This window comes from Lates calcarifer, linkage group LG1, assembly GCF_001640805.2.
Source record: "Lates calcarifer isolate ASB-BC8 linkage group LG1, TLL_Latcal_v3, whole genome shotgun sequence".
NCBI lineage: Eukaryota > Metazoa > Chordata > Actinopteri > Centropomidae > Lates > Lates calcarifer.
This window is the reverse complement of record NC_066833.1, coordinates 17,202,218-17,218,262: the sequence shown is the minus strand read 5'-3', so window position 1 is coordinate 17,218,262 and position 16,045 is coordinate 17,202,218. Positions and strand designations below refer to the sequence as shown.

At 42.6% G+C, this 16,045-nt stretch overlaps 1 protein-coding gene across 1 annotated transcript in view; it reads right to left on the bottom strand.

Annotated features, from left to right (window-relative positions):
• Positions 1–12,767, bottom strand: part of LOC108881516 (FERM, ARHGEF and pleckstrin domain-containing protein 1) — a 50,849-nt gene extending 38,082 nt beyond the window's left edge. The window contains 2 exon segments of the mRNA XM_051071199.1: positions 9,163–9,369; positions 12,488–12,767. Coding sequence (XP_050927156.1) covers positions 9,163–9,342 — 180 coding nt within the window. The 5' untranslated portion in view covers positions 9,343–9,369; positions 12,488–12,767.
• Between the last annotated feature and the right edge of the window lie 3,278 nt (positions 12,768–16,045).

Genomic DNA, 16,045 nt, shown 5'->3' with positions numbered 1-16,045 from the left:
CTTAATGGGAAATGGAGAGGTGACATATGATGGAAGTATTCGTCATTCAGACACTGTCGATTGCTCACATACCTGTCACAGACCCTCACACACATTCCCACCAGATGAATGATGGATATCTAGTTTCAGCATGGTGTTAAGAATATCCTCGCAATCTGGGAAAGCTGAGCTGCTGATGGACACGCATTTATTCACAGAGTTTTTGATGCTTAGGGCTTAGGTCTCTTTTTCCCTTTTAATCAGATTTAGTAAAGTGGACATTAACAGAGCCACATCAAAGATTTTTGCATTCTCTCACACTCATTTTATCAAGGTGTGCCTGACTCAGATTGGTAGGACAGTGATGGATGGTGTGCCGTCATAGCTGAAAGGCTACTGGTTATTCTGACAATAAATATACTTAAGATCAGCATCAAACCAATTTCTTGTATTCTAGCTTGTGTGTTGATTCTCTTATGTGGATGTATTTTATATCTCTTTTGGATCTCTTTCTGATGTGGACAATTCAATAAAGTGATTTGATGACTGTGCAACTGTGTTTATCTTCACATCTAAAATCAGAGTGTGCAGTTTCCATCCTCTATCACGTTAGTATTCTTAGCCACCAGATAATTCCCACTGTTGCTCCTCTCCCGTGGCTCCACGACCCAATTACATTTCAGGATGTGAGGGAAAAAGACGGTTGTACGTGGGAAATCAACCCCCACCCCACCCCTCCACATCCCACTGCAGGATTTCAATTTCATGCCATGAGAGAAAAGCCAACGGAGGGTTCAGAGTTCATGTGAGGGAAGTATGAGAATATTTTCAGTCAGTCAGTGCAAGAATGATGCAAGGCACATGAATGGCATGGTCACATTACAGAACATGTTTAATATTTTCCAGCTTCAATGTGTATCATTCACCAGTGGAAAATCTGAAAAAGGCTTTCATCTTCGTACTGCATGTGTGAGCCTTCAACACCACAGCACTGGCTCTGCAGAAGTACACAAATCTTCCATTTATATTTTTATGGTGACACTGAGCATATGACCCCTCCCCCCAAAAAAATCACTGCCAGCCCCAAACACAATGCCATCTTTCAGGGAAACTGGGTCAATCAGCAGTGAAACCAATATGAGCTAATAATCCTTAAAAAATAGTCGTATTTTAAAGGGATTTGAATACACAAAGCAACTTGCACACACACCAACAGCACACAGCAAAAGTGGGCTGTGTCTCCTGAATATGTTAGTCATAATTGGTGTGCAGCAGCGTATCCCCATGCTAGCGCACTACACTCACATTAATGCTCTGCATGGAGACGCCCCCCTCCCCCCTACCTCCCCTCCACGCTCCACTCCTCCGCGGCAGATATCACTGGAAGACAGAACTCTGCAGCACAGCAACCAGGCTCAGACGCTCCTCATCCTCCTCTATGTGTAGCCATGGCAACCCACACATAGACCGGCGTGATTCCATGTGGCCTTTCAAATATGAACTTGTATAGTGTTGATATTCATAGCATTGTATGTTCACAGGGAAGAGCATCATCCGGGGATCCAAACCACCTCTTTGGAGGAAGTATACTGTACGCTGCAGCTCAAAGGTTGTGGCAGTCGTGGCAATAAAGTGCTTTCTAGCAGCAGAGGGAGGGATGATAAACGACACTTAATTCCTTTCAGTGGCAGGGGGCCACATAAAGAAGCTGCATGTGTTTTCAAGGAGAGAATAACCACAGATTAAACTGAGCTGAAGCACTACCGGGACAGCAGAGTTAAGGAACAGAAACAAGAAATGTTTCTATTTTAAGACTCCCAAAAGTGAACAAATGTGATATGTTAGTAGAACAGACAGCAGTGACAAACAAAAGATGCCTAGATGCTGCTAATTCCCAGGCTCCATGCTGCATCAAGGCCTCTCTCTGACTGTCGCCCCAGCCAGGCTGCAAACACTTTCCTGGGTGACATGGGAGATAAAATCAGAGAGGCGCTATTTATCTGTACACTGTGTCTAACAATCCTTTCATTCACAACTCTCTTTAAAGACAAGCTTAGTCTATAGGGGGAGAGGGGACTGTCATGGTCACCATCTTCTTGCATCTGTCTACCACTCTGCTCCTATAGCTCCTTTTAAAATCCATTCTCCACGACAGAAGCACACTGTGTAAAGCTAAAAACAACCGCCTGCATTAGAGGAGTGCTACAGCCACAGCACAGTTAATCTAAATAGATCTTACTGTTACCCGTGCATGACTCATATTAGCGAAAGGGGACTGACAGTAATGGATTTAGAAAACTCATTGACATGGTGTAAAATGTAGGAGCGGGTTGGATTTGCTGCTCTGGGCTGCATAGCTGCTGCCTCATTCTCCTGAATGCTCTAACAGCCAATCAAATCCCATTTGTATTCATATTTGGCCAATGACAGCTCATCAAGAAATACTGGTGCCAAATCATCCTCTGTGCCCAAATCATTCAACCACCACCTATGTCAGTTCTCCCCTTAAAGCGCTGTGAGCCTTAGGAAACAGACCGTATCCCCACCACAGCTCTGAATTTAATAGGATTTAGCACACTGCTTCGAGACTAAATGGCCCCCCTCCCTCTGTGCTGTGCCTTCCTTTACAGTCGACAAGTCATATTTGAAAATACACAACATGAAAAATGAGACAGTGAAGACATCTGGCAGTCTATAAGGTGCACAAATAACATGCGTGTTGAATTTCAATTATGTCAACCTGTCTCAGCGTTTAGACATAGAGTGTTTCTTCACATGCCTATGAGCAAGTGCTGCTGCAAGTTAGTGTCTCTGTCAGGTCATTTAAGGCTAACAATTCCTATTAAAAGCAAAAACAAGCAAAATGCCAACAATTCAGCAAGGGAAACAAGGAAAACCCAGGGGTGAGTTCCCGTCTAAGTGCACAAGCTGCTGCAGAAGTATACAAAGCTAACATGACATGGCTAATGTCATGGTAAAAGTAACAAAAAAAAAAAAAAAAACGACAAGAAAAAAAGAGAATGCTATATATATATGAATCTACCACATGATAAATAGAAAGGGTATGTGCAGTTAAAGGCATTATAAATCTGCTGTGAGGCTGCACCTAATCTGCCAGTCATTTTCTCTATTAAATACTTAATCAATACAATGTCAAAAAACAGTGACAAACAGTAAACTGCTTTCGTGTTTAGTTGCCAATCCAAAATCAAAAGACATCTGAGATTACTATCAAATGAGACAAAAACATCCCATCCTTACAACTGAGCTGTCATTACAGACATTTTGGCTTACTTGCCTGTGATGTGACTTAAACATCTGATTATTTTAGCTCTTATCTGAAGCATCAGTACTGGCTGTGCAGTTACTTTGTGTCTTATTTTAAATCAATGTGACTGACACTTTTATTAAACTTTGTCAAAATTAATATGACAAGTACCCGTGGTGTGTACATTCTTCACTATTTGAGCATGAAAACACAAGTGGCACACAGGTTCATGTAGTTACTTCATTGTATTGTGCACTAACAACAATGGCATCAATGTCAAATTTAATAAGCACTCTGATCCGGCTGTGCAGCATTAGCCAATCCAACTAATTAAGTAATTGGTATTCAGATCGGTGCTTAAGATTTTGCTTTTCATGCACCTCTAATACCCAGGTTCTCCATGTGCATCTGGGCATTGCTCCACAGGTGGCAACAGAGCATCTCTTCTCCTCCTCCACACTTCTTGTCAGTCTGTCACTGAAGAGCCATGCTGGAGCTGTTGAAGACAGAGCTGAAAGAAGCCCTTCATCATGTTTCTACTCATTAAGTCAGGACCTCATTGCCATTCAGCCAACAGCAAGGCACACTGGAGCTGCTCTAATTGTTTCCCATCACAATGAATGGGTGACAGCGTGTGGGGAAAAGAATGGCAAGAGATGGGATGATGGCGAGCCTTGAGAGGCTTGCTCTAAAGCATGCAGGTCCCTCCTTTCGTGACATGGCCCCCTTTAGCCTGGGTGGTCCCTGCTGCCCTGGTTTCTCTGTGCAGTTTCTGGTTGTAAACATGATCTGGTTATGGGAATGGGGAAAGAAAAAAAAATCTCCCTGAGCATCGGATGCTATTTTGTGTGGCCACAATTAGGTTAAATATAGCTGGGTACGAGAATTGGAAGCCAAACAAACAGATTCTTTGTGATTCCCTCTCATATCTCACTCTGTGCAAGCCTCTATATCTGCTCTGCTATGACTAATGTTTGACATGGTAGTGATAAACTATGGATCCAAACATGGGAATGATACACTGAGATTATGGACAGCATGCTTCCCAGTGAGAGATGAATTACACCCTGTCACATGAAGTCTGTGGCTAATATCATTGTGACTAAGAGGGTCAACCTCAGAAGTGCTTTATGCCAGCATAAGGAGGCTTTACACTACACATGTATTCAGGAAATTTCTATAGAGGAAAGCAGGCTTCAATGTTTTCTTCTATCTGCAAAAAGTGTTAAAATGACTTATGACTGATTATTGCAGATACATCAACTGAGTACAAACAGAGCTAGGAAGGGCATCAAAAACATGTCTATCTTTATCCACTGATTTGTCACTGATCAAAAGCTGATGCTGAGAAAATCAACACCACTCACATGCAGCTCTGATGCTCCCCACCCACAACATACGGTGTTCAAAAAACAATACAAGAACATTTCACTCTGGTGCTAGCTCTTGTGGCTTTGTGGCTTAACTGTTAAAGTGAAACAAGACCAGAACCATATAAGCAGCTCTGTGATGTTGTACTTAGGTACAATGGTGCTTTGAGTTAACAATCACAATGCTAACATGCTGATGTTTAACAGGTATAATACTTACCATGATTATCATCTCAGTTTGGTGTGTTAATATGGTTAACATTTGTTAATTAGCACTAAACACAAAGTACAGCTGAGGTTGATGTCATTAGGATTCATTGTCTGGGAACCACCACAAAGTCCATACAAAATGATAAGCCATGAAATATTTCATTGGATAAGTGATAATTGTGACATGATGGTGATTCTTGAGGAAAGTCAGGGGATGACCAAAGCTGCTTGGATTATCCAAAAATATGTTTTACTTATGCCTATGTATTAATTTGCTGTTGACTTTATTGGTAATTTGGAAAGCAAAACTAACATGTTGTAGTCTAATGAGACTGTGCTAGGTAAAAATCTCATATCTAAAGCAAATGAAAACGCCAAGAGATGAAGGAGTTTGTAATTAATGAATTCAGGATCTTTCTCTGCATAGTAGTCTTTTAAAAGGGGCTGTGCCATGACGGTAATGGATAATATAAAGCCATGGCTGGAGAGGACAGACTGCAGTCCTCAGTGGCTCATTATACTCAGAGAGAAAGAACAGAAGTAGTAGTGTAAAGTGAGAGATACAGTATGTGTCTGAATTTCTAATGGTGAATGCCTGTGTTGCTTATGTCAGTCCTGAATAGGATGTGGAATGTTCATTGTTAGGGTTGTATTTGTTAGTATTCTACCAGTAAGGTTTGACTAATGGAGCCTGACTGTTCCCTTCATTCACAGGAATGAGCATCAAGAGCTCCCTCTGCTCTGTCATCATCATCCCATCCCCCACCTAAATCCATGCTACAATCTCAATCTTCACAGACAACTTCTGCAGAGCTTCCACCAGCCATCAGCAACATGTTAGCCTGAGGACTACAGACTGATCGGTACAGTGGATTTCCTGCTCTAGTGAACTCTACATGAGTAAAATGAGCAGAAGCAAGCCTCCAATTTCACTTTTTAAATCCTTAAAAATCAATGATGAAAAGGTGTAACCAGAGTGATATACTGGCTCAAGTGTGCTTTTTAAAATCAGTGCCAGTCCACTGTTGTCCAGGTTTGTGGAGCCAAACATCATCAGCATCAACACAAATGTGTTCACAGCCAGAGTGCTAAGTAGGCCACAGCATGGTATGTGACCCACGAGATGGCTCGATGGCCCCTTTTTGTTTCTCAACCATCTGATACTCTGCCCGCTGAGGTGGAAACTTACCCCTCTGAACCAGAGGAACTGAACTGACGCCTTCAGTATCAATGACAGGGTGAGGCTGGGTCGTTTCTTAAAGAGACATAAAACAAAAATTCCTGCCTTGGGTCACTTTGACTATAAAATCATCAGATGCTACTTCTCCAACAATGCTATATGTTCCTGTTGCGAAATAAAAAAGACGAGATAATTGTTTGACAATTGTGTTTTGTAGACCATGCAGTTATCTCACTTCACTGCTGCAGGGGAGAGATTAATATTGACAGGATCTGAGCCAAGTTGACGTATGTTTTTTGTACCCTCTGTCTCAGGTGGACCAAAAAACTTGAGTTTTGGGGGATGGAATTAGATGACGCAAAACAGTAGTTTAAGCAGCTCACAAGAAATGCCCTTGCCAAGTCAAATTCTTGTGACGTGTCTTTGCCCTCAAAGGGGACACGTCTTCATCAAATGGATACATCTGTAATGCAATATATCTTATTAGCTTTATAGCTTAACCCAGTGAATAAAATTTTCATATATTGTGAGAAAGGAAACAACTGTAACACTGGACTAAAAATGAAAACTGGAGCATGTTTCCTGTTTTGTACTGATTTTTTTTTTTTTAAGATAACAGATCTTTCCACTCTGATTATGATGCCTTGACTGAGGAAAATGTTCTCCTTGGACACCTCTGGAAAAAAACAATATCAAACTCCACTGAGATTTTTATCTCAAGCGCTGTCTTGAGATAGAGGATATGATGTGTGTTAAATTGAGCATGAATAAAGCTTTCTGTTAGCAGGGGCCTTTTGTTACCCTCTCCTGAGTAGCCTCTTGCCTGCCTGCTGCAGTGACAAAAAGGTTTATTCAGCTCATCATCACTACAGCTCAACCATGCCATTGCTGTTCGGCAAGGACCACAACAAGGCCAACTATGCTTTAGAGCCAGGTTCATGTATGCATCACCCCTCCTGTGCAACATTTGTTCAAACGTGCAGCCAAAAATCACACTATAAAGCTGCTGTTTTGTAATCTCTGTATATGTGCATCAAACTCACAGTGGAAAGAGGAAACCAGAAGAGGATGCAGACCTTTGGAGAGCTAGCAGTTTTTGGGACACTAAAACACTATAAAAACCCACTCTTTGCTAACAAAACTCAAGGTTGATATCTCCTTAGAGAGCCTTAGAGAGCCTAGCTTCACTGCAGGTTTTTACAGATTATGAGCCCTGAAGCAGGCTGAATAAAATCCCTTCCTCACCTGCTCTACCTCATATCAGATGTAGGCATCACTGTCTGGATGATATTCAATTTTGAAAGGCCAGGATGGGAAAAGTGATTGTCCTATTGTTAGAAAAGGCAGATGCAGAACAAAACAAAACAGTACAGTCAGTGAGCTGCACATTCCCAGGAATATTGTCTTGTCTACAAATTAAGCTTTAATGCCTAAATAATGTAGGTCAAATTAGGGTGATCAACAGGGATCTCAATGTGAGAATCTAGTGAACCTGAAGTATTTAGTGCAACACATGATACCACAAGAAAGATTAGCAGTCATGCACAGGGCGCCAGCTTTAGGAACAACATTTACTCATACTGCCTTGGGAAACAGCCAGAAGGACACATCTACCCTGCACTGCACACTCACTAACTGTCAGTAAAAGTCAGCAGCTTTACTGCCGAACCCCATTCATACACATTAAACAGGTCTTCTGTGACTGCTGCTGAATCTGTTTCTCTCCATCACCACTTTCCACTTTCCTCCATCTACTCATCTCCCTCATCTGCTCCAGGCAGGAAGGATTGTGGTCACAGAATATGACTACTTCTTCTATTCCAAGACAAATAACAGTCTTTTCCACTTACTCCACCCTATAGTTCTGCCATTAAATCAAGATCTGAGGGCACCTTTCAAAAACACCACATGTTAAGTGGAATGCTGGAGGAAATGTACAGTGTATCTTATCACCATATCAACATATAAGGCTGGCGTTATTTTAGATATTTTTCTACCATCAACAATTTCCACATAAAGACCAAAACCAACAATGTCTTTGTCCATCTTTCTTTACTTATTTGACTTTCCTACACGGTCCATGGCTGATTGGTTACTATGGAATAAGTAAATATATAAAAACTGGTCACAAACATTTTTCCTAAAATTTCCTAAAACAGCTAGGCACTGTAGTTTTTAGCAAACACCTCTCAGACTGGTGTAAATGGTGCTTTTGTTGGGTACTATTTTCAGTCATGGAGTTACATACCCCTGGTGAACTCGAAAGTATTTACAGAAGCAGGACAGTTTATGTGGGACCGCACCAAAATAAACTACGGCACTCCCATGCTCATGATAGTAAAGGTACTTGTCACTCAGTGTGTTGTGATATATTTTGGCAAGAAAGATACAAAATATCACATGCCTTACCCTTTACAAAGGCTAAGGGTAAAACATATATTTCCAGAGTCCTTTAATTATTTGGAATTATATCCAATTACTTTGAATGCATTATTAAGTATTATAAGCATATAATAATGTGCAATTGACAATCAGTATCTATATCTAATTTTAGCTCCACTTTTACATAATCTGTGCAAATGGATTAGACCAGTATCTCAATTTAGATCTCTGTGATGAGAAAGTTAATCCTCTAAATCCTGAAATTATGAATGGAATTCAAATAGTGGCTCCTCTCATTCAAAAGCACAGAAAAAGTCCTGGTCTGTGTCTTGTGTACCTGCCTGCTCTCCCTTCCTAATCTAGGAAAGCACCAATAGTTCTCACAAATCATCTACACTCCAGTGTGCCAACATGGGAATATAATGGTGTTCATGGTTTCCAAAGACAACCGGAGAGGTTGTCAGGAGGTCACAGTGGAAGAAAAACTGACAGCAGTGACAGAAGTCTGAGATAGTTTGTGATGTTTGGAAGCAATAATCAGAAATTCCACCACAATAGACGGGAAGAATCCTGACAGTGTGAAAAAGATCCCTCCAGTTTATCCATGTATTCAACACCATGCAGTTGCCATGCCAACCTGCTACCAGACTGCTGCTGCTATGACGAATATTTGGAAATGCTTCTTGGCTATTGTGCAATAATGAAGAGTCACATTCTGGCATTAGTATTCCCACCAAGAAACAGGTCTGGGCAAGACAGCAGTAAGGACTCACCGAGATGTCAAAGAGCTCCTCTGTGTCGTCCAACATACGGACCCTGATGGTGACATGTCGTCCAGGGGGCATGGCCGGAGGTCTGTGCCCGGGGTCCAACGTACTGATGCCAAGAGTCTCTGGGGCGCCAAGACGCTGCCCTGCTCCAGAGGCCATTGGCTCTGGCTCTAGCTCTGCCATGGTGCGTTGCACTGAACACTGCCCAGCCTGCAGAGATGTTCCAGACAGAAAGGTCAAAGATACAATAGTAAAAAACCTGCTTTTACAGAGCATCAGTGGTGCAGTAGGTAAAACAGAATGAATGCATTAGGGCCCAGAGGACAGGCTGCACAACCTTCCATGTCACACTAACAGGGTAATTGCAACCGTAGTATTTGCACTCTCTGCTAATGTCTGATAATTGCTGCCTGTGGGAGAACCAATTACTGTAAAAAGAGATTCAAGCATGTTCTTGATTTCAAAGTACAAATCAGGCAGGATTAATTTGATTTGACAAACGAGTCATGGGGCCAGAGTGTAAAATCAAAGAGTCAATACAATGACAATTGATTTGAGAAGTTGTATAAGCAAGACATTAGGGCCAAACACACCCAGACATACACTTAGTTAGGTTTTAACAGGTCCCAAGGGCATCAGGTCAAACATGTAATGCAAACTGTCTGAGTGGTGAATACCTTCATGAGTTAGTTATTATTCACGTATTGAGTCAGCTGTAACACCTGAATATCACATGGTCGGAGAGCATTAAACCTAGTTAGCAATCAAGCAGAGGTCTAAACAGTTAGCTAAAACAATGGAATGATGGTTACGGTACATGATAGATTATACTGTAAATAAACAGCATTGTCAATACATAGGTTCATCTGACAGGACTGAGAGGATATGTCTGACCACTGGTTCCCATCTGATATTCAAATACAGGCTGAGGTACAGAATCTGCAGTAATCTGCAGCGTCACTCAGTTTGTATTTGTCCCAGGTGGAGGGCTGCGTTTAGACAAAGTCATGGACTCACTCATTGTGGGTTGACACATGAGCAGGCCTCCGTTTAAACACCCCCCACCCCCCACATATCCACAGCCAGATCCCTCCAGGCCCTGCTGTCCTGCTTAATTCTCTCTTCATTGCACATTCCAGCAGGCCGATGTCATCCTGAGACCTAACCAAGTGGTTCATCAGAGTACTGAAGCCAGTGGGCAGTTGTTCAGCTGCCGCAGAGGTGAATGACTGCTGCCAAGTTTAAGCTGCAAGCTGAATAAGGCATTTCAAAGGAGTGGATAATGCAATCCAGCAGAGTGCATGGAGAAAATAGGCCAAGGACGGTGGATGCGCTAAATTGTGTCTGATGATGGTCAGCCTCATGATTAGGAGAGGCACAGTGAAAAGTTTCCAAACACTGCAGACTGTAGTTGGGGTGGAATTTTATGAATAAAATAAGATGTCATGAGGCTGACAAGCTGCAACTCTTGATGAATGATTTGGAACTGCTCGATTATCAAAATTTTTGGCAATTATTTTCTGTGGATCGACAAATCATTTCAGCACTACTACCTAGCTGGTTGCATACCTGCCTTCTCAGCTCAATGGAAGACCTAAAAAGGGATTCAATAAGTGTATTCAGATTTAATAAGATGCTGTTTAAACCCCAACCATAAAGCCACTGAGTTCAGAAAACATGTTTTCATCATTTGCACCTGTCTGTGCACTGTCATCACAGAGCAATGGGTGCGAGATGTTGGAGTTTTCCAGCTGAGGTGCAGACTAACACTCCCTTGGGTTGATGGAAACCAGACCCAACACTGTCACTAGGAGGCGTGAATGGAAACAGGCATATTTTTCAATTCAAGCCCAGTCGTTTATGACATCTGATCCTCATGCAGACATCACTCAGCAGGCCCTTGCCTTGATTATTGGCAAGTGTCTCATGTCGAGTCTGTAAATTCATGTCTTGTATGACCTACACATGCATGCCACGTAACCGGACACTCTTCAAACAAAGCACCAGTGAAACAGAGGCCAGTGAAAGAGCAGACAGTGATTATTTCAGCCCACACATCCCCTCCCCTGCACCGGGGATCATGAATCAACCAGTCATGAGTCTAGGTCTGTGTGTGCTCCTCTGAATAGGTAACTCAGGTCCAAACAAACACACAAATAAGGCACCAGTTGTACAGCTGGCACCTTGTTCCCAGGGCCAGAGTGTGACATAAAGCACGGTCGCCATTTATACAACACCAGAGGGACGTTTACAGACCCCAGAGTGTTTCTCAGGATGACACCCCCCCCCCCCGACCCCGACCCCATCTTTGAACTTGTTTGCTCGAAATTCCCCACAAGAGTGTAACATGGAGCTGTGACTGCTGGCTTATAGAGTCTCCAGGGTTGTAACAGTGGCTCCTCTGTGTGCAGGAGCACACAGGGGCCTCTCAATGCGGTCCAATGCTGCACAGCTGGAATCCTTTAGTGACAGCTGAATGGCCAGAGGCTGGGGCTCATACAGCCAGCTGTCTACCTGGAGGAAGCTCCAATACAACAAAAAAAAGAGCTCAATTTCCTCTGTGTTCTGCAACACAAGACACTGATACTTGGGTGTGGCTGGCATTGCGTGAATAAATATGAGTTCCCACTCTATTATTGGCAACGTGACATGTGTTCATTAAGTGAAAAGAATGACAGCCAACAGGATACATGCGTGTTGCAACCAGAGCTGGGCTGCCATTTAAGAGCCTCTGGAAGAGAGCCAGAATGATGACTGAGAAAACAGTGCAGTAAATGGTGAAATCCAGCACTGAGTGAGGTCCTTCCCTCCGTGTAGTCTCACCTCACACGGTCTGGTAGTGTGATCTCACCATTAATGTAATGTAGGTTAATAGAGCAGGCTGCTGTAATCCTCAGGACATTATCAGCCAGTACAGTAGATGTGACATGAATGCACCGCCTGGACTCACCTGGAAAGCCTCTGGAAACTAAGTGGCATACGTAAAACGCACACTTCCCGGCAACATTTCGATCATATACATGTCACTCCCGGCACGAAGCATTTTACAGCTCTGAAACACCAGAGACCGCAGCGTCGGCACACATCCATACAGCTTTAAGGTATATCTTGTGCAATGCAACCCACACTGGAGGACAGGAAGGACACTTACTGGCCTCAAATGAGGATTTTCACACAGAATGATAGTTATTTCCCTCCCTCGAAATCCACGGGATCACAAAACAACACGGCAAAGATACTCCCAGGACTTAACCCTAATCTCCTCAAACAAGTTGAATCACTTCCCTTAAGAGCAACACAACCAGGAGAGGACTGCACGATTTCTTACCCCTTCTCTCGAAATGCGGGCTTATGCACGCGTTATGTACGTCCCAGCTGAAAGGAGATAGCCTATTACATCCACGTCCAGCGGTAGTGCGGAAAATAAGAATCCCAGATAAGTTTTAGATGCTGCTCGCGCCGGAGAGGAGGCGTTCTGCGGTCGCCATGGCGGACGACTGAGCGAGTGATCCGTGGAGAGACGGGATTACACTGAACCGAGCGGCGGATTCACTCCCGGTGCCTATACTCAGACAATGAAGGAGGTGCTGCACCTCCACCTTCGAAGTGGCAGTGGGAACCCGGTAGAGCAACAGCACCATCTAGCGGCAGCAGCTGGAACATCTCTGGTTACACGTAGGCTATAGGACAGCGGTGGAAGAAGTACCCACATCCTTTTACTAAATAAAGTACCAGTACCATAATGTAAAAAAACTCAATTACTCAAACCTAATTGATGTGGGGATAGGTTTAACTACTACAGGTCACAGCACAGAGTCCTGACATCATCAATAGGGAAGAGAAGAAGAAGTTATGTTACACAAATGTAGATTCAATTTACAAACTTTTCTCCAATCTTTGAAATATCAGACCATTTTACCTTTTTGTGCCTCAAACAGTTGTTTAATGAAACCAACCCAGGAGTTTGGAGGGGTTGTGTTACTGCGTACAACTCTGAAATGTGAAGAGGACCCAACTAGACACTCATTTTGTGTGAAGGGCTGGAAACCACTGGTTTAATCTTTAACAATTTGTTGCATTTTATAAGCTTAACATAGTGTATGTTTTAATATAAAAATGTAATCTAAAAAGAAACTAGTAGCGGAATTAAATTTGTTAAGCAAATAAAGTGAAGTTAATATTTCCCTCTGAAATAAAGTGGAGTAGAGGATAGTACATTCCACCACTGCACATCACAGGTTATGGCCTTAATGGGGACATGACATGTGTAAATCAGGAATTTTATGGGGTATAAAAGAAGAGAGCTTGATTGATACTGGACCTTGTGGGCCTATGGTGATAAGTGAGAGCCAAGTAAAATCTGACAACACATCTTTAACATTGTGCCTGCCCGGGATCCCCGCTAGAATTTGAAATAAAGTTCTGTGTGTTTGAACAAAGCTCAGTTGCATAAAATACTGATTCTCGCCGGTGACACTTTGTTGCTTGGATTCAGCATTAACATTACTACTGTATAACCAATGAAGTGACACTGATCTAAAGAGGTAAGAGGTCAGGGTCAACTATGCAACAGTATCCACGAGAGCTGCCAGCGATTCTTTGTTCTGCTCAAGGACACTTTTGCAAAACATTTGAAAAACATTCTGCTCTCCTTTTCAGAGTACAACACTATGGACTTTGGTTTATCTCACTTGCATTAGTGAAACACTTTGGCACACAGTCGTGACATGAAGAGCAACAGACAGCAGGATCATTAGCTCTGTGGGGCTTGAAAAGTACAAACACATGATAACACCAGGAATAAGTTCTGCAAATATAGCCAACTCCCCCATTCCCACAGCAGGATCATCTAAAACTCTGCCACAGAAATACCAACTGAAAATCAGTTTAAGCTGCAGTTTTGTCACCAGGCAAAGGAAGCAAGTGACAGTAACTTGGCATCATCATGCAGATTTTGCTGCCCAAAAGAAAAAAATAAAAAATACTCGGACACAGTGTCCACACAGAGAATTTATTCCATCCCTGTAATCGCCAACACGAGATCTGTAATGCTAATCAACTTGTGGATTGTTCCACAACTGAATTATGTATCACGGGAAAACTGATGGTATGTCTCCGTCTGAAGATTGATACTGTTTGAAAACCACACTCTACCAAGATCTCAAGAATGGATTAATCCAGGGGTGCAGAAATCTTTGAACTGGGCGAGTGAGGGGGGACTGTGGCACAGTTTTAAAGAAGTGGGGATGTTTTCTGTCCCTTTGTGGTTGTTCTGTGTCTCTGTGGTTTCATGGTTGTTTTTCATCTCCTTGTGGTGTTTTGCCTCTCTGTAGTTGTTTTGTGTAACTTTGTGGTGATGGTTTTGAGTTTCTTTTTGCATGTAGTCACCTCCTGCAGAATCTGCTCTAGGGGCTTTAGGCCTGTACTGAACAGGTAAGCCTGGTAGTATCTGTAATCCATCCATGATAGTAACAAGCCAACTACTGTACCTATAACTTTTCAGCTCTTGTAGGCTCATGCCAGACCTGGCCACCCCTCTGGCCCAGATTATTGATGAATGAACAGTCTTTTGTCTACATTATGCAATCATAAAGATGTAGGACCTATCTCGTCCTATGACAAAACGTTCATTGCTTCATATTCCCTGGTTCTCCTCTCCTTTTTTATGGATGGTGGCCTGGGGCTTTGGCTGGGACTGGTGCCTCCACTTCAGCCCACTCCTCCATGTATGTAGCTGCACGCAGGGACAGGGATAAAAGACAAGCAGTGCGGTAGAAAGCTGAAACTGGGATTTTTTCTTTCTTTTTTGTCTCTATTTCATGTCTGCTGCTCGCCCACCTTCTCGCTGGCAGGAAGAGAGGTCTCCTACGCCTCTCTGGTGTGGGACTGGAGATGTAGAAATCACACTCTGTGTCTTGGCAGCTTCAGAGAGATCCTCTGGAGGCACTGACTTGGAACTGAGGCAAAGATGAACATTTCGGCAGGAGCATGAAAAATGAGTGAGAGCTGAAGAGAGAAAAAGGCAAGAGACAATGCTGTTTTGGATTAGTTATGTAAGCAATCAACATTTTTTGCCATGTTCTTAGTGATCTCTTATCCACTTATGTAATAGTAAATGAAATCATGAGCCAACTTCACACTAAACACTACAGGGTGAAGAAACACTTGTATGCAAAGAATAATTACATTCTTAGAATATTATTAATTTACAGTTGAGTGAAAGAACTTTGTTTCCATTCAGCTCACTGTACATTTATCTCATAAATTCATATCATCAGAAAGTTTTAATCTGTCAAACGGAGAGCTTAAAACCTCTAGTTTTCATCTAAACTGTGTATTTGAGGTTAAGGGATCAAATTAAAGCAGGATCCACTGATGCATATTCCTAAACATAAGGGCATTTAATTCAGCAAAGACCAATTAACAGACAATAATCCTGGGCCTTTGGCATTCTGGGGCCACAACAGCATTGGGTGAAGGTCTTTTGGATGAGTGTCGACCAAATTATTTGAATTAACACATACTTTTAACTGACAAACCAGTGAAGTCCTGATGCATTTCTCTATACTGAGTTCAGAACTGGTTTACTGCTCACTCCAGGATGGTGTCAGTTTTCCTTCCACCTTACGCTCCATTCCTCAACTCCACAGAGGAATACTTTTCCTCATGGAAGTGGAAAGTTTATGACCACCAGCTACATGATCAGGTATCCCTTTTGGCTGCAGATAATGCTGGATGTCTGGACATTATCTGCAGAAGACTGCAAAAGATGGATCAGCATGCAAAAAGATTTTGCAAATGTGTCACAAGAGAGAACATAGAGGGTGATGATGATGAGAACTTGCGGCCAAATATAGATGACAGGGTTAACTAACACTGTGGTATT